This window comes from Barbus barbus (assembly GCF_936440315.1).
Source record: "Barbus barbus genome assembly, chromosome: 50".
In the NCBI taxonomy this organism is placed as follows: Eukaryota; Metazoa; Chordata; class Actinopteri; order Cypriniformes; family Cyprinidae; genus Barbus; species Barbus barbus.
Window position 1 is genome coordinate 6,231,197 of NC_136728.1, and position 27,498 is coordinate 6,258,694.

The 27,498-nt window shown below is 36.2% G+C and overlaps 3 protein-coding genes across 5 annotated transcripts; all 3 read right to left on the minus strand.

Moving 5' to 3' along the window:
• Positions 1-677: 677 nt before the first annotated feature.
• LOC306868449 (troponin I, fast skeletal muscle-like) lies at positions 678-2,624 on the minus strand (the record flags this gene model as incomplete). Its single annotated transcript, XM_079414616.1, has 4 exons — positions 678-1,684; positions 2,067-2,243; positions 2,331-2,420; positions 2,502-2,624. 4 exons carry the CDS (start codon positions 2,622-2,624, stop codon positions 1,589-1,591), a joined length of 486 nt encoding a protein of 161 aa, XP_079270742.1. The 3' UTR covers positions 678-1,588.
• An 8,384-nt stretch (positions 2,625-11,008) lies between these two features.
• LOC306868123 (uncharacterized protein) lies at positions 11,009-17,399 on the minus strand. Its single transcript, XM_079414159.1, has 5 exons — positions 17,353-17,399; positions 16,837-16,925; positions 15,397-15,483; positions 13,972-14,153; positions 11,009-13,894 (listed from the first exon to the last, which is right to left on the minus strand). The coding sequence occupies exons 2-5, from the start codon at positions 16,913-16,915 to the stop codon at positions 13,022-13,024; spliced, it is 1,221 nt and encodes a 406-aa protein (XP_079270285.1). The 5' UTR covers positions 16,916-16,925; positions 17,353-17,399; the 3' UTR covers positions 11,009-13,021.
• A 2,822-nt stretch (positions 17,400-20,221) lies between these two features.
• Positions 20,222-27,498, minus strand: LOC306868402 (synaptotagmin-1-like). 3 transcript variants are annotated; one of them, XM_079414529.1, is made up of 9 exons: positions 27,295-27,498; positions 24,932-25,058; positions 24,531-24,697; positions 23,485-23,580; positions 22,797-22,964; positions 22,452-22,619; positions 22,149-22,266; positions 21,589-21,722; positions 20,222-21,370 (listed from the first exon to the last, which is right to left on the minus strand). In XM_079414529.1, the coding sequence occupies exons 2-9, from the start codon at positions 25,029-25,031 to the stop codon at positions 21,131-21,133; spliced, it is 1,191 nt and encodes a 396-aa protein (XP_079270655.1). In that variant the 5' UTR covers positions 25,032-25,058; positions 27,295-27,498; the 3' UTR covers positions 20,222-21,130. The 3 variants fall into 3 exon arrangements, with proteins under 3 accessions (XP_079270655.1, XP_079270654.1, XP_079270656.1); XM_079414528.1 differs by lacking the exon at positions 27,295-27,498 and adding an exon at positions 26,564-26,687; XM_079414530.1 differs by lacking the exons at positions 24,932-25,058; positions 27,295-27,498 and adding an exon at positions 26,564-26,720.

The following is a 27,498-nucleotide window of genomic DNA, read 5'->3' on the forward strand; positions in this document are numbered from 1 at the left end:
AGATGTTTCCAAAGGTTAAGCTATTCCAGGTTAGTACACAAGATGTATAAAATGAACAAGAAGGTTTTTGTGAATATACAGCATTGTCTTTCGGGTTAAAAAGTACTGCAAATCAGTTTTATACCAGACAGTAGTTAACAAGGAGGTCCGTAAGAAGGTGCTGACAGATGGAGTAAGACTTAAGGATCAGTTTCAAATTTATGCTTGTGTTGGTGTTCACTTTCTAATAGTCACTTCAGCAGTCAGTATATCAAACCTGACCTCACCCTTTAGGTAACCAATCAAAATGGTTTCTTTGCTTTTTAGCATGGTATTTCCAGAATAAATGACTTTAGATGAGTCCAAAAACAAAGTTTTCATGAGTCAGAATCACCAGCAATGATCATACAATATTGTGTGGACTATCTGAAGATAGTTTCACAAATCATTAACAAATCAACTTGGTTTACAGTAAATGCCTATAAAATTAGTACAAGGAATCTTTATGTTACATTAAGATCCTCAGCAGGTGGCTTCTTACCATAGCGACTTATGGTAGAAGAACCAACCCCAATAACAACCTTCTCCATCACCAATCCCACAAACTATTATTTTACAACTTCCAACAAAAATCTACAAAAAGAAATAGTATTTGCAAGACTAAGACAATGAAGCAAGGGAACTGCTCTCACCTTTCTATAAGAACAGAGGAACGTCTTCTAGAGACGGATGGTTGTCAAAACGAGACGGGGCTACGGTTGTGTTAAGTAGGTATATATTGCATTCTCTGATCTCTCTGTAAATCCATGGTTTCTCTTTATGGAAGTGGATTATCCACCACACCAATGAGCTGACAAGGTCATGAAATGCGGCACTATCCCTCCTTCGCGGCGCTATCAGTATAAATAACCTGTCCTTCAAGTTAGCCATTCTTTTATTTTGAGGATGACTTTCTCACAAAGGGCTTTTGCTTTACAAGCATCTAACTATCCATCTATCTATCTGTCCCTCCGTCTGTCCGTCCATCCGTCTGTCTGTCTATCTATCCACTCTCTATCTATCTATCTATCCACTATCTATCTATCTATCTATCCACTCTATATCTATCTATCCATCCATCCATGGTAGACGGTGTAGATTGTACCTTCAGGATTGTGTGTTCAGCATTCTCCAGTTTCCGGTCGGTTTATTTCAGGTGTCACTGTTACCTGTTGTTTTAAAGCATGATAAAATGTTTTATCAGCTTTTATTCAGTCATAAACCAAATGGATAATACAACTGACAATAAATACTTACTTGTTCCACAGATCAGTGAGGAAATAATTTAAATTAAAAACCTGGTTACAAAGTGGTTTATATGGCAAAATGAGCACAGGACTTCATTCTTGCTTAACCATTTTAATGATAGTGTAAGACTTTGAGATATGGGTTGAGAATACACATTTCATTACCAATGTTGAACAGAAAACTTAAGTGATCATATTTACTGTATGTGTGATAGCTTTGTCATTATTAAATGTAAATGAGTGTGTTTAAAGGACACAGTTTAACGCATAATTTTAGGCCAATTCTAATTCAGCAGCATATTTAACTTCAAAAAAAAAAAAAATTAAGCCTCAGTTTCAAACATCTTCTTCCTGCCGCCCATGCCAGCCTTGTCTTCAACATTCTTACGCCAGTCACCAACATCACGCAGTTCTTTATCCTTTGAAGAGTACATGAAATACATTTGATTAGTCAGCCAAAAGATTAAGGCCCGGTTTCACAAATGGGGTTTAGCTTAAGCCAGGACTAGAGCTTAGTTAAATTAAGAGATTTAAGCAAAATTTACATTATTTACAAAAATGCCTTAGAAGAAAACATTACAGGCGTGCATCTTGACACAGAACAATGACACTGATATATTTTAAGATATGTCAGAGCAAGATATTTTCAGTTGAGACAGCTCAAACATGCATTTTAGTCTGGGACTAGCTTAAGCCTTTTCTGTGAAACCGGGGGTAAGAGTCTAAAATCAGCATCTTTTGGACAAGGAAATACAGGAACCTCAAGAGAACGTCATTAGAACAATGCAGTTTATCGCTCACCTCCTCTTTGACCTCCTTCTTGACTTGTTTGAGGTTGGCTCTCAGATCCAAAGACACCTTGTGTTTGGAGCCCAGCAGAGCTTGAAGCATAGCATCGGCCGACATGCGCACCTTCCTCAGAGTTGGCTTCTTGAACTTGCCCTTCAGGTCAATAACTTTGATATTCAGGTCCTCGATCTAAAGTCAGTGAATGAGGGACATCAGTATAGAAACTACAAGACAAAATACAAATTGGATTGGATTAAAATTTAGATGACATCTTACCTCCTTTGCACTCTTGCTGACTTTCATTTCCAGATCATATCTCTCCTCATCAATGACATCAATTTTGTGGTGAAGCTCCCTGCAGAGGTCCTATAAACAATATATTTATTCTATTTTAGTTATCCATTTACAATGTTTTCTTTTTTATAAGGTGAATTGATTGTCCTTTACCTGTAATGCCTGTATGCCTGAAGGTACAGACAGAGGCTGGCAGGTCTCTGCCATGTATCTCTGCCTCTCCACCTCTATGTCCTTTACTTCCTGTTCCAGTATACCTTTAGCGATGGAAAGCATCAAGCTCTGTGACACAGAGAGGCTTGGGTGTCATTGTTTTCCTTGTATATTCCTTAATATTGACAATATAATTCGTTTTGAATCATATAGTACCTTCAGATGATGCTTGCGACTCGATGACATCTTTTTCCTGAGGTGTTTTGGAATCATTCAAATAAATTGTTAAAGCAGTAGCTAATCACCAGAAGACACTGCACTTTTATTTAATTTTGTATGTCCAGTATACACAAATATAAAACAGAGGCAGACAGTAGTGAAATATTTTTACTTTACTCAAGTAAATTTAAAAAGTATCTGTAGTTTATCAGTGTTTTTCTTTGGAAAACTTTACTTCACTATATTCCAAAGCATTATGTCATACTTTTTACTGCACTACATTTCATAAATAAAAGTTATTTGTTTTACCTTTAATACTTAAGAACATTAGAAAGGTAGTATTTTCTTGTACTCAAGTAACTCTTTGAACTACTTTTACTTGAGTAAAAGTAAGAAAGTACTAGATTTCTAATGTATTTAAGTATTAAATTATATTTAATATGAAACATAGTGCAGTAAAAAGTACAATATTATGCTTTGGAATGTTGTGAAGTAAAGTTTTCTAAAGAAAAACACTCTTATAAAGTACAGACATTTGAAAAGTACTTTTACAGCAAAGTAAAAATACTTCACTACTGTCCGCATCTGCATAAAAATAAACCATTTCTGATAGTTGAGGAAGATGATGATAATCTATAAAGTGGAAATCAAATTATTTACTCACTCTGACATCTTGGCTAATTTTTGTTTTTGCCCCTGTGGAATAAAATGGACAATTTACAACAGTGATTAACACACATCACTGGTAATATGACAGTATGGAATAATGGTAATTATCAACACAAAAATAATGCATATATTTTTTATATGCAAAGAAAACGGACTGTACATGGCTTACTATTTAAGCTTGTGTGGTTTAATTAAAAAGTTAAAGAATCTATCTATCTTATATACTGTGCATTAGAGGCTGACATTTTTTCGGGAATCCCGCGGGTCACGGGAATCCCGCGGGAATCCCACGGGATGGGAAACAAAATCACTATTAATAACGTGATTGGGACGGGACTGGAAAAAATGTAAACGGGAGTGGGCGGGACCGGGAATCGTAATAACACTATGATAACTATAACTATACAGAAATATACCTTTTAAATAAATAAACTAATTTTGAACTCAATACTAGTTGTCCTGTCTCTTTATGCTCTCCTCCTGTTTGCTTTGGTGTAGCCGGTTAAGTGAATGGCGTGCTCCACACACCCGTAACAGTTGGTGGCGATAGTGCCAACCACCAATAATGGTAGAGAAGAAGTAGGCTTCTTCACGCACTTTTTAGCCGTGAAAATCATAACCAAAATGGAGGCAGACGTGAAAGCTACACTGCAACGACTACTGTCTGAAAATAATAAGTCAGTTGTGCTCACGGATATTTCTGGGCGGTCTGAAATAACAAAAAATTTACGCGTTGAGAAAGATGGCATGAAAACGCCATACGCCAGCTGCAAAACTTGTAGACAAAAAAAAAAAAAAAAAAACAACAACACGGGAGTGGGAGGGAATGGGAGTCATTCTTCTGGGATTGGGACGGGACGGGATTTCCCCCCAGTTTTTTTATGGGATTGGGATGGGACGGGATTTTTTTTGTGGGAGTGGGACGGGAGAGGTTTGAAAATTCACTCCCGTGTCACCCTCTACTGTGCATACACATATACAGTGGTGTGAAAAAGTGTTGGCCCCCTTCCTAATTATTTTTTTTTTTTTTTCATGTTTGTCACACTTTAATATTTCAGATCATCAAACAAATATAAATATTAATCAAAGGTACTACCATACACCCCCCGTTAAAACATAACTGTGGTTTATCACACCTTAGTTCAGTTTCTCTAGCCACACCTGTTCGCAATCAAGAAATCATATAAATAGGACCTGCCTGACAAAGTGAAGTAGACCAAAAGATCCTCAAAAGCTACATGTTGAGATCCAAAGGAATTCAGGAACAAATGAGAAAGAAAGTAATTGAGATCTATCAGTCTGGAAAAGGTTATAAAGCCATTTCTAAAGCTTTGGGACCCCAGCGAACCACAGTGAGAGCCATTATCCACAAATGGTGAAAACAAGGAACAGTGGTGAACCTTCCCAGGAGTGGCTGGCCGACCAAGATTACCCCAAGAGCGCAACGACGGCTCATCCAAGAGGTCACAAAAACCCCACAGCAACATCTAAAGAACTGCAGGCCTCACTTGCCTCAGTTAAGGTCAGTGTTCATGACTCCACCATAAGAAAGAGACTGGGCAAAAATGGCCTGCATGGCAGAGTTCCAAGACGAAAACCGCTGCTGAACAAAAAGAACATAAAGGCTCTTCTCAGTTTTGCCAGAAAACATCTTGATGATCCCCAAGACTTTTGGGAAAATACTCTGTGGACTGACGAGACAAAAGTTGAACTTTTTGGAAGGTGTGTGTCCCATTACATCTGGCGTAAATGTAACATAGCATTTCAGAAAAAGAACATCATACCAACAGTAAAATATGGTGGTGGTAGTGTGATGAATGGAACCATGAATTCAGCTGTCTACCAAAACATCCTGAAGGACAAAATCCAGCCATCTGTTCGTGACCTCAAACTGAAGCGAACTTGGGTTCTGCAGCAGGACAATGATCCAAAACACACCAGCAAATCCACCTCTGAATGGCTGAAGAAAAACAAAATGAATACTTTGGAGTGGCCTAGTCAAAATCCTGACCTGAATCCTATTGAGATGCTGTGGCATGACCTTAAAAAGGCGGTTCATGCTCGAAAACCCTCCAATGTGGCTGAATTACAACAATTCTGCCAAGATGAGTGGGCCAAAATTCCTCCACAGCGCTGTAACAGACTCATTGCAAGTTATTGCAAACGCTTGATTGCAGTTGTTGCTGCTAAGGGTGGCCCAACCAGTTATTAGGTTTAGGGAGCAAGCACTTTTTCACACAGGGCCATGTGGGTTTGGATTTTGTTTTCCCTTCATAATAAAAAAACTTCATTCAAAAACTGCATGTTGTGTTTACTTGTGTTATCTTTGATTAATATTTAAATTTGTTTGATGATCTGAAACATTAAAGTGAGACAAACATGCAAAAAAATTAAAAATCAGGAAGGGGGCCAACACTTTTTCACACCACTGTATGTGTGCAATCCTGTGACGTGCAACAAAACCACTTATTCTCAAGTAAATGTTTTTTATAAACTACTTTTAGTGCATTGGATAATGTTTTAACACTAGGATGCCTGCAAAATTACAAGTAACCAAACTAACCACCCATCATCACTAGTTCAAATAAGTCCATAAAGCCTCTTTTTTCAAAGTGAATCATATGCTATTTTTGAGCAGAAAATCTCAAGAGATGCACTGTGCTAAGCCTGTTTCTGGGTGACAATCAAAATCATGACCCCACTTCTATTTCTTCCCTCCCAATCATCCGAAACTGATCTAACTTAATGACTCGGATCATGACGTCAACTTTTTTAATGCAAACCCCTTTTCTTGTGGGTGTGATTTCCATTTATTTAAAGGCTGAGCCTAACTTGACTGTATGACCAAATTATTCAAATTAACAACAAGGCCCAATGAAACAATGAAAATTCTGTAATTTAATTTACCATATTTTATTATATTATATTATATTGTATTAGTGCTGTCAAACGATTAATCGCATCCAAAATAAAAGTTTTTGTTTACATATTATATGTGTGTGTAGTATGTATACATAAATACAAACACATGCATGTATATATTTAAGAAAAATATGTTATATTTATATATTAAATATATTTTTATATAATATAAATTATATGAATATAAATATAAACATGTAAATCCATGTAAATATTTTCAAAATATATACTGTATGTGCGTGTCTTTATATATTAAAAATAAATATCCACAGTAGACACACACATATTGTGTAAACAAGAACTTTTATTTTGATTAATCGTTAAACAGCACTATAATATAATATATTACATTCAATATATGTGATAAGTTTAAAATTTGATTTTTTTATATTCATTAAATATTTTTTATAAATTTTAATTAAATTGTACAACACTGGGATTAAAGCAGTATGTTAAAATAGCTCAAAACTAAACAATTGCCAACTTTCTAATCTACTTTGAATCTCAGGATTACTCTCAGAATGCAAATTGCAATGCCAGGTCTAAGGTTTGACAATGAGTATCATTGTGATAATGTGAGTGAATATGTAGTAAAGGCATTTACATTTGAACTATGCCAACACCACTTAAGCCATAGCATCATTGTCTAAGAGATCCCTGTGCGTCATTTTAGACCCGTCAGCTGAAGCCTAATATTTATTTAAAGATTAAATCTTGACAGCAAGATAAACATATCATCTTCCGATCCTAAAAGCCGAATCGGATACCGTTTCCAAAACTCAAATCAACACATTAGATTTCATCTACCAAGTGTGCAACTAAAAATAACAAAGTGATTTTTCAATAGAAGATTTCTGTATTCCCAGTAAGGATGCAGAATTAATGTCTTATGACAAATAAAATTAAAGAGGATAACTGATTTCCCAACAAATTAATGGAAGTCTGAACAAACAATTGGCAAAAGCTTTCAACATTTCTGTCACACAAACCAACTTGCCTCAAATTATGTTTACAAAGAAAAAACGGAACAAATCAGTTAAAATATGAAATTCCACAAAGAACAATTGCCTATCAACACCACTTTTTTTTTTTCAAACTATAGTGCAGCTGGCTAAGATGTATCTAGCAATTCCAATGGAATAAAGACATTAACAATAAGAAAAGCAAAGGAAAAACAGAGAAAACTGCATCTTACCTATGAGCTAAGGCAGACACAGCCAGAAGAATGGAGGAATGAATAATAATGTCTCTGTGTGCAGCGGGCATCATAAGTATATATTGTATTCCCCTATGACTAAGGAAATCCCATCTCTCTGTTTATGGTAGTAGATGCACTCAGAGAGCCAATAGGCTCTCAAACACCTGAAACACAATATCAAATCCCTCATCTCCACCCCGGACCCCCTGCATATAAATAACCCCTCTTTAGATTGTGTATATTTGTAATCAAAGTGAAGCCCACACATGACGCAGAGATAATGAATATCAAGACACCAGCAAGCTAATAAACAAAAGGCATTTCTTGAGCTTCACATATACAGTAAAAATTGTATTTAACCTTCCCTTTTAAAGCAAAAGGAAAAGTGCCCCACCAACAGTTTTGATTGAGCTGTGGCTTATAAATAAATAAAAAGAAAGAAAATAATTACTTATATAATGTTCATGAACAATGCTGGAAAGTTTTTTTTTGTTTTTTCCTGAAATGTACATTCAGAAATACGGTTTTCATAAGTTAATGGGAATGTTTGCAAAGCATTCTTGTGGGCAAATGTTTGTTAGCTGGGTGAATATTGTTTTTGCATAATGAATAATAATCATTTGGTTAGGTTTCCCATTGGGCGAATGTCACATACACAATTAATAATCACATTCCATAATTCAAATTTGAATATTCCAACTTGAAGGTACAATGGAAAATGTTGTGTCATGACTATGGAAATGATAAGAAATGTAGATTCTGGTTCATTTAACAATTATTTTAATGTATTTGAAAAAATAAATACTTGGGGGAAAAAGTTATTAATTCTTATTGTTAACCACAGATTAACTGCTATTCTAAGATCCCATAAGAAGGTTCTAGAGGAACACATGGAAAATCCAGGTGACATACAAACTGATGCCATTCATTTATACAAATGAGTTCAACTTATTGTTTAAAACTCCAGTACCACTTATAAGTCTATAATAAAAAATGTACAAAGTACCCATGTTGAATTTTTTACAAAACCTAAAGTATAGCAGCAACTTTACCTTCCATTTCCAACTTAGCAAATTAACTGGAAGGAATGTCAACTGCAATTTGATCTCTACAAAGCAAAGCCAAGCAGGTCTAAAGAGACTGGAAACACTTTTGCTCATTCAGATGAGCTTGTGAATACATACGGAGCAGCATATTTCCAACTGTTCTATTTTTGTTTCCAAACGGCTGGTCTGGTGCTGATGGCTACCTGGGACTCTCACAACCCAGGCATTCAAATATAGTGGTGTAATTGGTACAGCTGTCAAACAGAGAGCAGGATGAGTGTCTGAAAACGTGGCAAATAAGGACCATAACGATTTTCAGTCCATTTTTAGAATTCCTATGTGGAATGTTTTTATCTTTCATTCTTTAAAGAATTTCTTAAACTAGTAATATATCAACTGATATTTTGATTAGATTAACAAGTCAAGTCACCTTTATTTATATAGTGCTTTTAACAATATAAATTGTGTCAAAGCACTTCAGTCTGTTCCTGTCTGTTGTGCTGCTGAGAGGTTTGCAATTGTAACTCCGCTTTTTTATTGAATCTTTACCTTAACTCTCTGTTGTTTAAAGTGATAATATATAACTAAATTCCCACCAAATTTCTGGTATTATCTATCAAGTGCTGTTAAGTGCTTTGACACAATCTGTATTGTTAAAAGCGCTATATAAATAAAGGTGACTTGACTTAACAGTATCAAATTACAGGATAGAATGTCAGTAATGTATAATGATAAGATTAAACACTCAATTTTCAGTTAAAGGCATTTCATTATTGAATTCAGAGATGTCATTGTCTAGCTCAGTTTTGTTTAAATAGTATCTGTGAAATCAACTTGCTGATAATCGCTAGAAATTAAGTGTCCCCAACTGAGTAAGCCAGAGGCGACAGCGGCAAGGAACCAAAACTCCCTCTGTGACAGAATGGAGAAAAAAGCCTTGGGAAAAACCAGGCTCAGTTCGGGGGGCCAGGTCTCCTCTGGCCAACACCTCTACCATTACCAATACAATTAATTTAGTATAACTTCAAGTTCAAGTTGAGCGTTATTGTCATTCTACTACATGTGGGAGACATACAGTGGAACGAAATGTCGTGCCTCGCAGGACCACGGTGCTACATAAATACAGACATACAACAATGAAGTAAAAAAACACTTTAAACCTATAAACCTATAAAAAACACTATACACCTATACACTATAAACCTATACACAACCAACCTATTGACAGATTTTAACTATAAGTATACTATATATAAATATTTACCCTATACAAACTAAAATAAAAATAATTATAAAAGATAAAAAATACAAACTATACGAATGCTTCACATAAATACTGTACATGTGCAAAGAGAAACATTTTGATAAAAGTGATAAAAATCATGGTAACCCCAGTACATTGAAAATAGTGGGTATAGAACCTATTCCGAGGTCAATAAGAAGAGATTGGATAAAAAGTTTACAACAGAAAGAGTCTTTCTAGATTTACACTTCAAAAGCAACACAATTTCCAGGTTTAAATGCAGAATTGGATGTTTCTCCTTTTTTGTAATTTATTTCTTTGTTTCCTTTAATTATGGTAGATTTTTAGATTACTTTGAGATTTATATATATATTGTTTTTTTTTTGTTTTTTTTATTTTATTGAAATTTAAAAAACAATTCCCAACAGTTACGGAATTCGGGTTGTACTTTTTAACAAATGCTCATCTTGCACTAGATCTCATGCATTATGTAGTCGAAAAGGAAAGGTTAAGCATGCCGTAGGCGGAAGTACCAACCCAGTGTTTACAAAGCAGATGAACCGAAAAATTGTAAAACAACGATGTCAGACAATTTTGAATTTGGAGGAGAAAATTAGATGGAGTATTTCAGCCTACCCTACCTTTTCCTTGGCTGGGATCATGTAGAGCCTTTTGAAGCAGCACTGAAACTGCCATTTGGACCTTTAATCCATTGGATTGAACACTTAGATTACATGATGGTGAGTAAATTTTATTCTAGGATTGAACTAATCCTTTAAGTGCAAAAAATATTTGGTGTGGTCTTAATTTCACAAAATACATATTGAAATGGTTTATGATTATATTTCACTCATACCTCATGTAGTATATGTTTCTAACATTTGTAGTATATTGACATATTTTAAAATTTTTGTAAAGTAGATCATTCAAGACATTTGCAAATGCACCAAAAATCTATTTTACAGGTATATTAAAAGGCTTCCAAGGCAGTTTTAACGTCACTCTTATATTAAAAAAAAAGTATCTGAACCACAGGCAGTGCTCCCAACCACTAGGGGCAGATACTTGTGAAATTGGGTACTATAGCCACGTTATCATCTTACAATACCATAGCAAGTAAGAGCAAAACTGTAGCCTCTTGCTAAAATATCTTTTCCAAGATTCACATGACACATTTCGTATTGGAACAAATCACACATGACAAGAAAGTCAGTGCATCAGATTCTCTTTAATAACATGTACAAATGCATTTTCTTCAAAAACATGATACAGAAAATACACTGCCTCACATTATTCTGGTTTCTAACACATTGAGAATGTTTTCTAGGCCAATAAAGTTAACCTGAGTGTTCATGTTGTTAGATCTTTACAGGGCGAGATCAACCATCCAAAAATATAGATTTAAATAGGCTAATGAATAAGAATAAAGCAACAGTAAATGTTCCATTTTAATCCAAATACAGCTTTGCTAATTTCAGAAGCTAATTGCAGGCCCGTAGAAGGTGGTAATGATCACACTGATTGACGTCACCACCACACTGATTGAAGTACAGGCACTGTTCACTGTGAGCACTGATATGAAACCTTTACAACAGCGTATTCAGATGAAACCGATCTCTGCCATACATCACAAAATTACACCAACATGGAGCATTTCCTGAACATGTCAAAGCATAAGGACGACATTGTCTATACCTGATGAGTGCATACAGTGTGCGCGTGTGAATGTCACAATAATCACACTGGACGAGTTCAAACAAAAGGCACCAAAACTCAGGAGGGTCTTTCTTCACCAAACTGCGCACTAAATATCAAAATAGAAGAATCACTGCTGACAAGCATAAGCCATGTCAAATATATTTCCCCTTAAGCACATGTACGTCACCAAGACACATTATATTATATTTGTGTGCAGACATCAGAAAAACAGCAGATTACTATAAACTCGAAAACATAAATGTTGCAGAAAACATTCCAATCTACACTAGAAGCAAGCAACATGTTGCAAAGTGCCAAAACTAGATTGATCACATTATAATCAACAACATATTCATTGATTATAATGACAGCTATCTTTGTTGCCTTGGTTGCTTTCCTTACAAACTAGGTGTATATCTGAAAGGGAACATGTTAAACACTGCAGACTAGCTAATGCTCTTAAATGAAAATGCATGCACTCAAGATGTCTCAGTGAAGTACATTTGCTGTCAGGATTGTTACATTTTTTTCTAAATGGCTTAATCAAAATACAATAGAAACCATGGAACAACAATCATTATAGACAAGCATAAACATTATTGTAATAAAAATATTTTAATCTATATTCACTGCGCAACATTAAATCAAACTAAGCCACGTTTCAGCAAAACTTGTGCATTTCCTTGTGGTTAGTGCAATATCAAGCCTTTGCAATTGAGCATTGCTCCACAACTCAGTTTAATCCATTTTCCAAATACCAACACTCATAAAAGGTATAAAGTGGGCCAGTTTCAATGCTTTACACGATCACAAAATTCACATTGTTTCCAAGCACTGAATTATTTGATCAAACATGTTGAATATTACACATTTAATAAAAGACACTTAGCCTAGTAAATGAAATGTCTCCTCATAGAGGACTACTCTTACTGTGTATCTTTCGGTTAAACACAGAGAAATATGAACCAACTGTCAAATGAATAAGGAGACCAACAAAGGTTGTGCTATGTACTGCCAGGTTCAGTGATTAATCATGCTTAGTCCTCAATTTGTCCTCAGAGTGTTTGAGATGTTTAGTTGATATAGTACTCCAGTTTGACGTTTCAGCCTCAGTAGTGGTGTTTGCAGCCATATATGACATCATTTCGTCTCCTGAGAGCTCCCACTACCTTCTTCCTTAGCATAAACCTGCACAGCATGGCTATGTACCCACATGAAGAAGAATAAATGAGAGATATATTCCCAGACAAATCTCATTGTTTAGCAGCTGCACAAAGCATGTTTGTTCTTGTTTTATTTAGCCAGAAGTAAAACGAATGACTCAAATTCTCAGTCTTTGTTTTGCTAAAATGGCCACTGAACAACTTAAAGTAAATTTTCACAGTTAGTACTCACACCATGACATCCAGCTCAGTTAAAACACAAAAAAAGCTGCCTTTCACTGTTAACAGAGGAAATAATGTTCAAAATAAATGCATAAACTACAAAACACTCAAATAAAAGTGAGGTTCCCCAAGGTTCACTATCAGGTCCAAGCCACTTTTCGAGAGATGGCCTGTTTAAAGCACTCTGGGTCCGTTTTCCCACCCGGTCTCAGAGCTCTTTCGAGACTTACCAGAACGTTCTGATGGGACTCACGAATGTTAACCGGGTGTTTGGCTCTGAGCAACTCGTAGGCGGCAATAAGCCTCATATTTTGTTTGACCATGAGGTACTGAATAATGCATGTGGGGGCGAGGGAAAAACCATCACGACAATGCACCAGCACTCTCTTCCTCTTCTCCATGGAGGCATCGATACACTCATTGATGTCATCGAAGCAGCGGTGCTTGAGTGCCAGCCCTTCTTGGACTGTGTTCGGAAGGTCGCTTATGTCCACTTTGAGCCGAGACCAACTATGCTTGACGCCCCTTGAACAAGTGCAAGGAATGACTCTCAAACAAGTCTCCCCGGGCAGGCTGCTCATGTCAATGATACTGTCGATATTATTGCGGCACAACGTACGTCCGTTATAAGCTGCATTCAGGTTTCCCACATAAATGTAGTCTGTGACCTTCGATATGACCGGTTCTGAGTACTGGAAGTGCTCAGGGACGCTCTGCTTGGGTTCTGGAGTCTCTGGGCCCGTTTTGGAACCGCCGGGACCAGCTCTGCGACTGTAGTTGCGCATTTTCTTAGATCCGGAGCGGGAAGGTGGATTGGAGTCAGACTCAGAGCTACTGTTCCAAGGTGGAGAGAAGAGTGAAAAGCGACTAGAGGACTTGCTCTTGGTGAGGTGCTCCACCGGACTGGAGAGGCCAGAGCTGGAGGTGGTGGTGGAGCCAGAAGCACAAAAAAGAGATGCTCTTTCCAAGGAACCCGTGCTGCTGGCTGCTCCAGCACTATGGGCCTGCTCCATCTGACGGATAAAGTCACACATTAAGACAGGTAACTCAAACTGAACCAACAAGCTGACTTGAAAGCACTTCCACCTACCTGAGCTTTGAGATTGTTCTTCCATTCCTGGGTCTCCAGAGCTTTGAAGCGTCCATTGCTGTCAGAGGACACTGAGAGACACAGGGGCCGATGGGTCCTGGGTGGTAGCTGGGGCGTCAGGGCCATGGCAAGCGGCCGGGAGTCAGGCTGCTCGTTCCTACTCATCAGATCTGGACAAGAGCCTTAGAAACCAATCAGAGGGTTTGAGGTCAATGAACAGATCATTTACCTCAAATTTTGTAAAACACACAGAAAAGTTGACATATCAGAATAAAAGCAAGAGAATGTGCTTTCATACAAAGTTTACTTGGTTTAATAACCTTCATGTTTGATGTAAAGGAAAGGGATGCATTAAAATATGCATCTAAAATGATTGGACATGATTGGACAGATGCAAGACCAAGAAAAATTCAGTATGCAAAAAAGGAGGATCTTCTAAAACCTCTCCAACAATGCAAGAGTCACTAGACACTTCCCAGTAACGGGTTATTATTTTGAAATCAAATAATTTCAATCAGTGTTTATCAGTATCCAATCATTTAAATTAGTATTTGTTTCCTATTACTTCTGCTCACTGAAAATTTACAAAGGCCACAAGGTTTAAGATGTTCTATTGACATGTTGATGATTGTGGGCATTATGAAATCTCCCAATGCAAAACAAGAGTTCTACTTCAACCGCGTTCTTAAGTGCTCAACAGGCTGATAAGAAACTGCCCTTAAGTTTCTCCCTATAAGGCACCTGTCTGTCAGCGAGTGTGTGTGATTCAATGAGGATGCTCGTTAATGGAGCTGAGAGTTTGTTTGATCCAGGAAAACACGACTCAGGCATTAATACACCCACATATCTCACTTCAGACAGCCATTCCATCGTTTTATTGTTCCGCCAATTGACTATGTGCATGTTTGTTAACACGACACAGCGCTAAACAGAAAATCTGATCAAATCTGCCTGAGGATTCGTTCAGCTGCGACTAAATTTGAAGTATCTGCACATTAGTGAAAATAAACAACCATTGTCAACAATGCTAAAAGACATTCAGACTCATGCAATATTGTCAATTACATTAATTACAGTTCCATACAATGAGTTTTTAGAGAAATTTGCATTTACAAGCATGCATATGTGCCACAGATTCTCATGAATATGATTTTTTATTTCATGTTTTTTTTCTTTTACATTTTTAATGTTTTTGTTATTTTATTTTTTAATATTTCTTTAATAAATTGTAATAAGAATTATTTATTTCAATTAATAATTTTGGCAAATCAGGTTGAATACCTATGGACACCATACTAAAGATATTTAACAGAAATAAACTTTTGTTACACAGTGACATACGCAGTATATAAATGTCATAACAGAAAATATATGATGATGTCCTGAATAATCCCAAAAAAATGTATATAAACACATACTGCTTACCAGTGGCACATGCTGAACGAGAAATTGGCTGGAGCTGCAAACGATTTCGAATCTTGAGAGAGCTGAGCAGATGTTTTGCAATCATGCCTAAATAAAATAGACCAAAAGAAAAAAAGGTTGCCTGAAACGGAATCAAAACACCAGCAAAAAACAAACAGTAAATATATCAAAACTTAATTTTTGATTAGTAATATGCATTAAGAACTTAATTTGAACAACTTTAAAGGTGATTTAATATTTAGATTTTTTTGCACCCTCAGATTCCAGATTTTCAAATAGTTGCATCTCGGCCAAATTGTCCTGTCCTAACATCAGGCATACATCCATGGAAAGCTTATTTATTCAGTTTTCAGGTTTTGTGGTCCAATGTCACAATTTTATCAACAGCTATCACAAACAAAAAAAGTTACTTCAAGAGGTGTAAAGTTTGATTTTTAGAAACATAATTCAGAAGCTTAAAATGTAAACAAAAAATGAAAATATGCTGGTTTTCCACACCTTCTGACCAATACATTTCTTCATATCATGTGGCATCACTTAATTCACAAAATATATTTAAAAGGTAGTCAATGATATACTCGAAGCTGAAATTAATCATTTTAATAACATCTTAGATTTACAAAAGATGAAGATGCAAAGTTAAAAAAAAAAAAAATTATATATATATATATATATATATATATATATATATATATATATATATATATATATATATATATATATATATATATATATATATATATATATATATATATATATATATATATATATATATATATATATATATATATATATACACACACACATGTTATTTTACCATAAAATGTAACCTAGGGTTTTGGAAGTAGAAAGAAATAACTAAATAATTTACAGTGAAAATGAAGACAGTACATGTAGCTGACATCTACAGTAAAATATTAGAACATTTGAGTCACTCGTGAGATTTCCCATAAGTCCCCAGAGATCCATGTGTGATGCATCACACTTAATTATTTCATTTAAATACTTCCATTTGTTCTTATGTTGTAAACCTTTACCTACATTATAGTGTTTTTGCATTACATTTTATGTTGTTAATGTTTGGCATTATTTTAGCATTGTGCATGTTACCCTGATGGTGTTTTGTGCTTGTGGAAAGGTTTATGGTTTAAAACAGCACTTCCGAAGAACTATAATTCATCATCTGGCCTTCTATTTAACTTTCTATTAATAATTATGGTGATCAGCAATACATTTTAAGATGAGCTGTCTGAGAATGTAGGCATTGTATTAAAACTTATTGCCAAAAACTGTAAATATTGATATTTTTTACAATGCTTTTGTTATTGTACCGTTGCTTTTGTGCATTTGGACATAAAATTAACCAGATTTATTAACATTAAAGACATTTCTAAGGCACAATCCTTATTTCCAAAAAGGCAGGTTTGAAGCAAATCTCACCATTTTGTTTGGACTGCTGTTTCTTATCCAGCTGATGAGGTGCCATGATGTCTCTGCTCCATTTTTCCAACGTTTCCATCTTCCACCCCCTGTAAACACGTCAAATAGCATTTCCAAAGCCATTTATTTCTCATCCTGAGTGTTGTTTGCAGTGTGAGGCATGCATATGCTGCTCAGATGTGACTGCAGTGAAGGGACAGAGACACCCCCGCACTCAAGCATTCCAGGACTTCAGTCTGCTTCACAAATATATGGCGAGATTGCACGATCAAATGCTGGTGTCATGCCGATTATATAAACACACAGTGAATGGCTCGGGGAAAATCATCACTGCGTTAAATGAGCGTTTATGTCTCATCGGATGTGTTTGTGCAGCTTCAACCGGATGGATGTGCGGTCTCACTGCAGGCACGCGACTCAAAACACCAGAGAGCAACGAACAGAAGACACACATACAAGACACTTATAACATTTGTGAGCGGAAAACACATGAAACATAAGATTGTTTAAACAAACCCCAGCCATTCATCTTTGCAGCGCTCAGCTGAATGAAGCTCACGTGGGCGAATGACGTCACGGAAGCGACGCGCTGAGCTTCATGGGAAATGTAGTTCATCTGTTTTGACTGAAGTGGGTAGTTGACGAAAAACATCTTGAAGACAATTTAGCTTAACATTATGTATAGTGGTAAGTGTATATTTAGTTGCTGATAATGCCCCACTATTAGTGAACGATGGCCGAAAAGCTTATCTTGTGGTAAATTAACTGTATAACGAATAAACACGTTTTCGCAGCCTTTAAATTAACAAATATAAACCTGCAAAAGATACTGTGACTGTGATTTACTGTAACGTGTGAAGTATAAAGCCCCTCAATTAATATGAGCTCATAAAAACGGCAAAAATGTACTTAATAAACGATATAAGACTGTTTTGCAGTTCTTAAATTTGTGCATTTCATACCTTTGATTGTTTAAAAAGTAAAGTGTGATAAGTGTACATTCGTACAAGGACAAGTATTCAATTTTAGCCTCTCAATGAGTTATAAAAAAGTATTTAAAAATGATTAAAAGTTGAACATATAATGAAAGTAGATTTATTATTTTTGTTCTGTTATTAATTATTATTATTTGTGTTTCTTAAATGTTGATTTTTTTCAGCTTTGATTGATTAAATAGCAATGCACTGTCCCGGTGTAAATCCTGCACAAATATAAAGTAAAAATATTCATTTTTAGCTAATATGTTAGTAGTTAACATGAGCAAAATACCTGCAAAATATGAAAACATGCTAGATGAGCTCAAAAAAGTAAAAAAAAAAAAAAAAAACAGTAGCTGCCAGTAGTTTGCTCTTCTATGATTTGGGTGTGTGTTTCTTAATTTTTTTACTGTTTAAACGAGGCCTAGGAATAGTCTGTTTAATAGCAGGCTTCACTGTGACAACATACCCTGCTATTAGGGAATTACGTCAGAAAAAATCTCATCTTGAGTTAACTGTCTGTTCAGTAACAATGAAAAAGTTGAAAAGTTTTGGCAGCCTTTAAATGAACAAACTTAGAAATCTAAAGAAGTATTTACTGTAGTAAATATATATCTTCCCTTATGCACAGTACTGAATGATTAACATATTAACACACCATAGCCACACCACAATTTACGGTAGTATAACCACAGTACCATGTAGCACCAAGATCATTTTTCGTAACGATGCACTGTACAAAAGAAAGAAAACCTCTTGAATAAACCAAACCGCTTACCTTGTTTTGCTGCTGTTGCAGATGCTGGAGTCAGAAGGCTGAAACCGCTTGTGACGGCTTGTTATCTGTGCTCAGGATAATCACAGACAGCTTCAGGCTGCTGCAAGTCTCCAGGAAACCCCTCCGGATCCTGACGTCACGCTGCTCTCTAGTAACAAAACTACACCGCTAACTCCATTCACTATTTCACAGCAAGGCTCCTCATTCAGAATTGGAAAGCTACAAAATAATTGTTCAAAACAGAAATGAACTAGCAGCCTTATTGTAATTTGAGAGTATCAACAAAGCCAATCAAAAAAGTGCGTTGACAATGGACAATGTCGCCTAAATGGGCTTTCAATGGCTGTCGCTGCGTTTCATCCTCAACAGACGTTATAATAATGAGACCATTTGGTAACGGACCCTCATAAACGCTGGATAAAATGCGGCCCAACACCAGTGGGTGGTATAAGGCTATATTTACATAACAAAGGGTCGGTCTGTGCTCCTCTGCCATTCAATTGCATACAAGATCTGAATTACTTATGACCTGGTTCTCTGCTCAAACACACTCTATTATTCCCACCTGCTTCAGAGGTGTGGTCTCCTGACCACAAAGAACAAGATTTCAATTAGAGATGCAAGACATGCAAATGAGAAGATGTGTTTTATAAAGGTACTTAAGACTAAATCATTCATAACTGGATTGCCTTGTATGGCTGTATTGCAGCTGAAGTGTACTGTACATGCGATCTCTATTGTTGCAGAATTCAAAACACACACATAAACAACTGAGCAATTAATTGATTGAATTTCAAGATACAGTATATTAGAATGATTTCTGAAGGATCATGTGACACTGAAGACTGGAGTAAGACAGGAATAAATTGGATTTTAACATATATTCAAATATAAAGCAGCTGTTTTAAACTGTAATAGTATTTCACAATATTACTGTATTTTTGATCCAATAAGCACAGCATGGATGTATCCTGCACAGCAGGGTAAGCTAGTAGGAATATTCCTTCGAACGGAGATGAAAGCTGCACTCTGATCTCTAGTAGTAAAGGACACTATAAAGGTCATGTCAACAGTGTTTACTGTCTCTGCTGATCATAAACCTGCTGTGTGCTTGCTTTTGTGATGGTTAAGGGAAATGGATAATGCTTCCAAATCAGCTGTAAATGCTCTTTATTGTTCTTTTCTATCGAGCCATTTTTGCTTGGAGTGGCTCAGGCTGTGCAAGAAAATACATGCATAAAAAAATCTTTCATAAGCAATGGTAAGTCTCATGTGCTCATCGCGTCTGCATTTATCTGATTAAGAATGCAATACAAACAGTAATATTACAACTTAAAATAGCTGTTTTCTATTTGAATGCACTTTAAAATGTAATTTATTCCTGTGATGCAAAGCTGAATTTTCAGCATCATTACTCCAGTCAGTATCACATGATTCAGACAGTCACTTAATGCATCCTTGCTGAAAAAAACGTAACTTCAGATATATAAAACATTTAAAAAGTAAACTTTATAAAGACATTTTTTGAACTTCAGCCACTGCACAACAACTCAGAACACCTTAGTTAACACATACCAATTCAACCATTCTTATATCATGGTAGCAATTTTAAATGAGCACGCATTTACTTCAGAAAGTCAAAACTTTTTTATTTGTGTAATGGCAATTTTGAAATGCTTTGGTTTCATTGATTTCATACAAACAGGACATATATCAATCAAGGGACATCTTAAAGAAGGTACAAAAAGTGCCCGACCGTTTTCCAGTGTGCTTGTTGATTACAGAATAATGAATTCTGAATTATACATTTCAAAATGCACCTGAGTGTTTAAAACATGACCGTGCAAAAGCAGCTAATGAGTTCTCCAGCCTTTAGCATTCTGTAAACCTGCTCAATAGAAGAAACCTCATTAAAACGCTGTAATTGGCCCACATGTGTGCTGACAGCCTGATATTCACACCCTTATCTAGTGCTTACTGTAGTCACAAGAGAAATTAACATGTGCCTGTGTGTGTGTGTGAACTTGCCAAACCTGATACGACTGTCTCGTGTCTGCATTTTTAAAACCTCAGCACTGAATGTATCATCTTTTTATGCCAAGCTTCAACACATAAGAAGGTTTTGCTGGTTTTAAAAACATGTTCAGAAATGATATGAACAATAAAATTCTGTAAAATTCCTCTAAACATAGGGTCATCAGAATAGTGGCTAACCAATACAATACAAAAAAATGAATCTTACAGATAAAGTTATGCTAAATACAACAGCTAAAACTAGATGTATCATTATTTCTCATTTGAAAACATGGCAGCTGTGTTTAACTATAAAAAATAAGCTTTTCTAAAGAAGATCATTCTTATAAACAGATTTACTTTCATATGAACAATTCTAAAAAATGTATTGGACTTTCTAACTGCTACAAATGACGGAGAGAGTAAGGAAATGTTTCACTAAAACAATATGGATCATTATAAATAAATGAAAAAGAATGGCCATGGTCCAATTGAAATTCTTGTGAAAGAAAGGAATGCAGGTTTTTCAGAAGGTTTTGTTTGTGAATGGGATCTTTAGCGTGTGTTTCAAGGCCAGCGTTGTGTCCACCTGTTCAGAGGAGAGTAACGTGTGCCACTGAGCCACAGGCTTGCGTGGGTTGGACAGCATATCCGCCCAATGACGCAGCTGGTTTCCTGTAGCATCACAGCCCAGATAGATCTTGCCGATCGCATCATTTCTGCTCATTTTGTCATGATCCCACACAGAGATGACCAGCTGGACTTTCTATATGAGGGATATAAGTGAAACAGTTATACACATAAGTTACTTGACGTGGTTGAAATCACAATGTAAGAATGATATTATGATATTACAATGCTATTTTGTTTTCTCACAGACACAAATCAAAGCAACGAGAATCAAACAATCTAATAGAGAAATACTTTTTTTAGGACAATCATCACAATGGTTCAAGAAGGGCCCAGTTTCTAGGCTTCACTCACCTGAATCTGTTCAAATGACACCTCAAAAGTGAAAGATTCATTGAAGTACGGATTCAGTGTCTGCTTCTTCACTGATGTTTTCTTCTTCTTCCACTTTTTCCTGTCCAGAATCAATTGAACTTTCACGTAAGGGTCTACAGAACAAAAACAGAGCGATTAACCCATTCTAAGATAAAAATACTCTGTAGCGGAAATAATGCATAATATCTGAAAATTTTGCAATTGGAATAGCAGAAGAATACATGGCCATTTTTCAGCTCAGGCTTGTTGCTTGTAGCAACATGAACATGAACAACTACGGGATGTGAAAATGATATCTGCTTCGGGCTGAAACTAGGAAAAAACACTTGCGTCGCACCTGGCGCCGCATTGCAGTGTGTGATAGGACCCAGTGAGTTTTACTGCCAAATATGTTCATTTCAGCTGGAAACGGCAGCGAATTGTATGAATTGGTACATTGTGCAAACTTGAGTCCATTTTTAGTGTTTGAGAAGTTTTGTTTCTGTCAGTAGTGAGTGCAGACTAGACTTTTGAGGATGAAGGATATTTTAGCATGTCACCTGAAGAGCCGCTCTGGTCCATTCTCTTCAGGTTTTTGGCTTCCAGTATGATCACAGTGAGTTTACTACTAGCTGGGACATAACGAAGAGAAAAGCAGACCTCTCCCAGATGTTCTTGCTGCAATATAGGCACAACATGTAAGATGCGATTTAACATTATCATACTGCAAAACTGCTATTTGGGACCTTCAGTATCTGGTTTGTAGAGAATGACACTTTGCACTGCATATAAATATAAGTTATGTGAGTTAACTACATGAAAAAAATACATTGAACTTCTGATCATATTTGACTGAACTGAACCTCATGTTTGGAAGCTTCGCTCAGATCTCTCCACTCCTCGATCACATGATTCCAGTCCACAGTGGACAGATCGAGTCTGATCTCACCGATGATGTCGTGTTTGGAGAATCTGTTGAAGTCATAGACTTGGATCACCAGTGTCGACTCGGTCAGCACCTTCTGAGGGATCTACATGCAATGAAAACAGCACATCAGTGTTTCGTTACTGTAAATAGGCTGTAAACTCCACTTTAATGAGCTTGATCGTGCACTCATCTGGTCATTGTTTGAGCTGACAACAGACTATTTTCCTACACTATGCCCATATGATAACGAATGTTTGTTTTTATATGCTGCATGGTTTACCTGATATTTGAAAATTTCATTGAACACTGGGTTAAGGGTTTTCCTGAAGACTTTCGTCTCAAATGTTTTGGACTTGTTGGGAAGAATGTAGACTTTTACATAAGGGTCAGATGTTCCTCCTGAGTCCATCGCTTTCAAGGCGGCAGCTTCTTTTATCCCTACAGTCAGCTGATGATAAATATGTTACGGTACACAAGATTAAGATTATATAAAAATGTTTTAATCTAAGAGCATATTCCATATGAATTTACATTTGACCCTATTCTATTAGTTTAGCACACATTACTAGACCTGTGCTGAAAAATTCATATGCAAGTTAAACCAAAAAAATTTTTTTAAGTTGGTCGCAACTTCCATTTCATGTGGACTTTAATTAAAAAGATGCACCTCATGAAGTTAACTGATAGAATGTCTTGAGTGAGCAGAACAATTGAATCTAGACAAATAATGAATTGATGAAGATGAAATATAAGGTAATTCTGACTTGTTATTTTATCATTCTAAAGCTTCAATGACTTTGCCGTTATTCTAAAAGTATAAACTTGCTTTGTAATATAATACTAAGGATATTTTCATTTTGGAATGAACAGATGCATGAAGCAGGTGAATGAAAGTTAGAAATAAGTCATTTATATCTTCCTGCCAGTAGGGGACACTGCTTTGAAATCAGAACTAATTATATAATTACCTCTGATGTGGATGCATTGAACTCCAGTGAGTACTGCATTTTTCCTCTCTGCTGTTCAGCTGAGCCGTACTCCACATCCTCCGTCTCAGGCTGAACCTGTCAGTACATCCAGTGTTCCGTTAGTGAATGAAACCCAGAGCAAGATTGTATTGCTCATGAGTTTGCGTTCTTGAGAAACTTAAAGGAATAGTTCACCCAAAAATGAAAATTTTGTGACCCTCAAGTCATTCAAGATGTAGAGGAGTTGAAGATGTAGATTCAAACAGATTTGGAGAATTGTATCATTGCATCGCTTGCTCACCAATGGATCCAGTGAATGGGTGCCGTCAGAATGAGAGTTCAAACTGCTGATAAAAACATCACGATAATCTACAAGTAATCAACACCAGTTTATCAATTCAAATCTTGTTTCTTATAAACACGCAGATTTTCACTTCACAAGATGTTAACTGAAGCACTGGAGTGGTGTGGATTATTGTGATGTTTTTATCAGCAGTTTAGAATCTAATTCTGACGGCACCCATTCACTGCAGAGGATCCATTGGTGAACAAGTGAAGTGATGTTACGTTTCTCCAAATATGTTCTAGTAAAGAGAAACTCATCTACATCTTGGGTGAGAAAATGTTCAGCAAATTTTAATTTTTGGGTGAACTATTCCTTTATAGGGCCATGTCAACAATGGCAGCCAATGGAGTGAGTTTGGGGGACGGGACTTGGATGTTTTTTCAACCAATAGCAGATGATGAGAGTGTATAAGGAAACAATTGTACTTTTTTTTTTTATCTTGCCACACTAGTGCAGACACCTTGCCTTTAAAATCTCTTATAAAGGAAATAAACACTGACACAAATGAGTTTATTATTGATATATTGCAAGATTATAGAGCAATAAAAGTAATGTTAAAAGCATGGAAGTATTTGATGAGAAATGTTTAAGTTACTCTCTTGGACTTTCAAAGACTTTGGTTTGTTGTAAAATGTATCTTATTGCCAACTAGAAGAACAATTTAACCAGCATGCACAAGTATGGACGACCCATCTCTCACCAGTGCTGCGGTTGTAGTTCCTGAGATCCCTTTCATACTGATCTTCTGGTCCAGCTTCTTCTTTCTCTTCTTTTTCCCTTTGCAGCAGCATTTTACACAGCAGCATATGATGCAGATAAGAATAAGCAGGATGATGGCAAATATGGCATAGATGGCCCATCTTGGCACTGTTGTGGCAAAAACAACAATATTCCATCACACATCACAGCAGCAAAGCAGCGGTCCAGTATAGCACCATGACACACATCTGAAAGATGAGGCGAGACCATGGCCAGGAGACTTATAGCAAGTCAAACTTGTAACAAGCGAAAATTGAGTAGCAAGAAATGTGCGCAAGTGGCAGAATTAGATCAGGGCCCATGGAGCAGGTGCTGAAACAAGGATTCATATGATATACTCACAAGGAATCCTGTCCAGTAAAGAGGGCAGGAAGCCTGGAGCAGCTGTTGTGGTGTTGGTGTGAAGTGTTTTAGTTGGTTTTAATGTCGGTCTTGGTGTCATGGTGAAATGGATGGGACAAGTGGGTCACTGGAAATATACACATGAAAGATAGTTAGTGTCTGGCAAGTTATGGTTGAGTTAGTAACCTTGTTTTGTGACGCCCCCTACTGGTTAGATTGAATGAAGGGAACAGTTTTCTCAAAATTAAAGGAACAGTTTATGAGTTTTAATTTTTGATTGAACTATTCCTATTGAAGGCCATTTCTGAATAAATAAAAAAAAATTCTTGCAACGTTTTTTCTCAATTCAGTCAGTATTGCGAGATAAAACGTTGCGATTATCTTTTTTAAATTATTTGGTGAAAACAAACATAAAATAAAAATGAAACAAACAAACAAAGATTTGCAAGATGTAAACTTTAATTAACGTAATGTAATAATTATGAGATATAAACTCACATTTGCGAGACGCAAACTTGGAATTGCGAGAAAATTCTGAGTTTATATAAAAAGTCTGTGGTTCCATAATTTATCCCTTTAATAAAGTAAAGTAAAATTTAGAGACAAATCAAAACAAGATTAAGTAAATACAATGGCAACTGAAACAACAAAATTATTAGAAGTTACAAGTCTTTCGTCAGTTTTTAACTGTATAGTAATGCATTAAACTTTCGGTTGCATGCCAAAAGGAGCATGTCGTCACCACCAAAGTTAAACATGCTAGTGTTGACAGCCACCTGCAGTCCATTAAACTGGGTGTGCTTAAAGTGGACAGATAACATTCTTTTTCAGTGAAACGTTGTAATAAAAATGGAACAGTGCTGCCTGGAGAATACAATCAAAACATTTGTTGTCAGATTTCAACATTTTTACAAGACTGTCGCAATTCAACAGTAAAGTACTAAAATCGTCCAAGTCCCAGTTTTGAGAGAAAAAAAAAAGTTTTAAGTAGTGCAGAACAATAAAAAACAGAGAGGGGAAGGAAGTCACTGCCCACTGCAGAAACTGCATCAGCTCAGGAAAGAGCCATTAGAATGTGCCATGCACTGATCAAACGTACAACTACTGAGGCTTTAATCATTCAGTCAAACAAGAGTTTGTTGTTTGCTGTTGATCTCAGTTCAGTCTTCTATTATAATTCATACATTTCAGTATTTTCAACATTCAGCTTGAATTGGGCGTTTTGATTACTCTTTTATGACATTTTTAACTTTTTATGACAGTGATGAAAATATGAACAAGAAAGAGAGGGACACTTCAGAAAAGAAAGAGAGGGAGTGGAGAAAGACGAAGAGAGAAAAATAGAGGTAGAGCTAATACAGAAATAAATAAAAAAGACAACGGGAATGAAGTGCAGGTTTATATTGTATCATATCATCCATTTCTCAAACCGCTTATCCTATATAGGTTGCAGGGATAAATAGTGCAGAGCAAAAACAAAATACGCCATTATGTCTAAAAATTATATAAACAAATCATTGTCAGGTACAATGGAACTATAATTGAAAGTGACGCAGAAACTGAACATGAAGACAAATTTACAACAAATAAGTGAAATTTAATATAAAAAGAGAGCATTATAGGGATACTCACTTATGTAGAATTAGTTCACTTTTGATATTGACTTCTCAGTTGTAGTTTAACACAAGATTACATTTCCATTACAGACAGGGAAACACACTTGACGGATGGTCAGCATATCGCAGAACTCTCTCTCTCTCTCTCTCACACACACACACACACACATACTGTTTTTCACGATTTATGGGCACGTTCCATAGATGTAATTGTTTTTATACTCTACAAACTGTATTTTCTGTCCCCTTACCCTTACCTCAACCCTGCCCCTAAACCTCACACAAAACTTTCTGTCATTTTAGAGTTTCAATAAATAATCAAATAAATAAATATCTGTATGATTTATAAGCTTGTTTCCTAAATAATGTCCCTACAAGGTGAAAATTTGCTGGTAGTTTTGGGGACACACATTCACAGATCATTCATTGTCTCCAATTCACCATATTACTCAGCAAGACAGGGAGAACATGCCAACTCCATGCAGAAAGGACTTCTGACTTTGTTATAAAGTTCTCACACAGTAGTCAAACCCACAATATTATGTCCCCTTTTCTGGCAGCCCATGTTCCCATTAACATTATATTTGGCTAAATGTCATCCAGTATAACAAATACTCCCAACATGTATTTTTTGTTTACAGACTTAGGCCTGAACACAGCCCTATACTCACCACTTAACTAGAACTTGTTGGATCCAGCTGAATCCTGTCTAGAAAAGGCATTGAAATACACAATAACTGAACTTGCCTTTTTCACCCTCCACTTCCTGTTCCAGTTGTTGTCTTGTCCAGTATTAAACAATTAAATCATTGTCTTGTGCTGGAATCCAAAAATTGTTGGAAACAAAGACCATGCCACTTAGACAGCTCTCCTCATAGTGTTCCTTCAGTATAGAAAGAAATGTTGGGCACCTGCCACACCTCAATAATACACAAAACTGCCTGTGTGTAT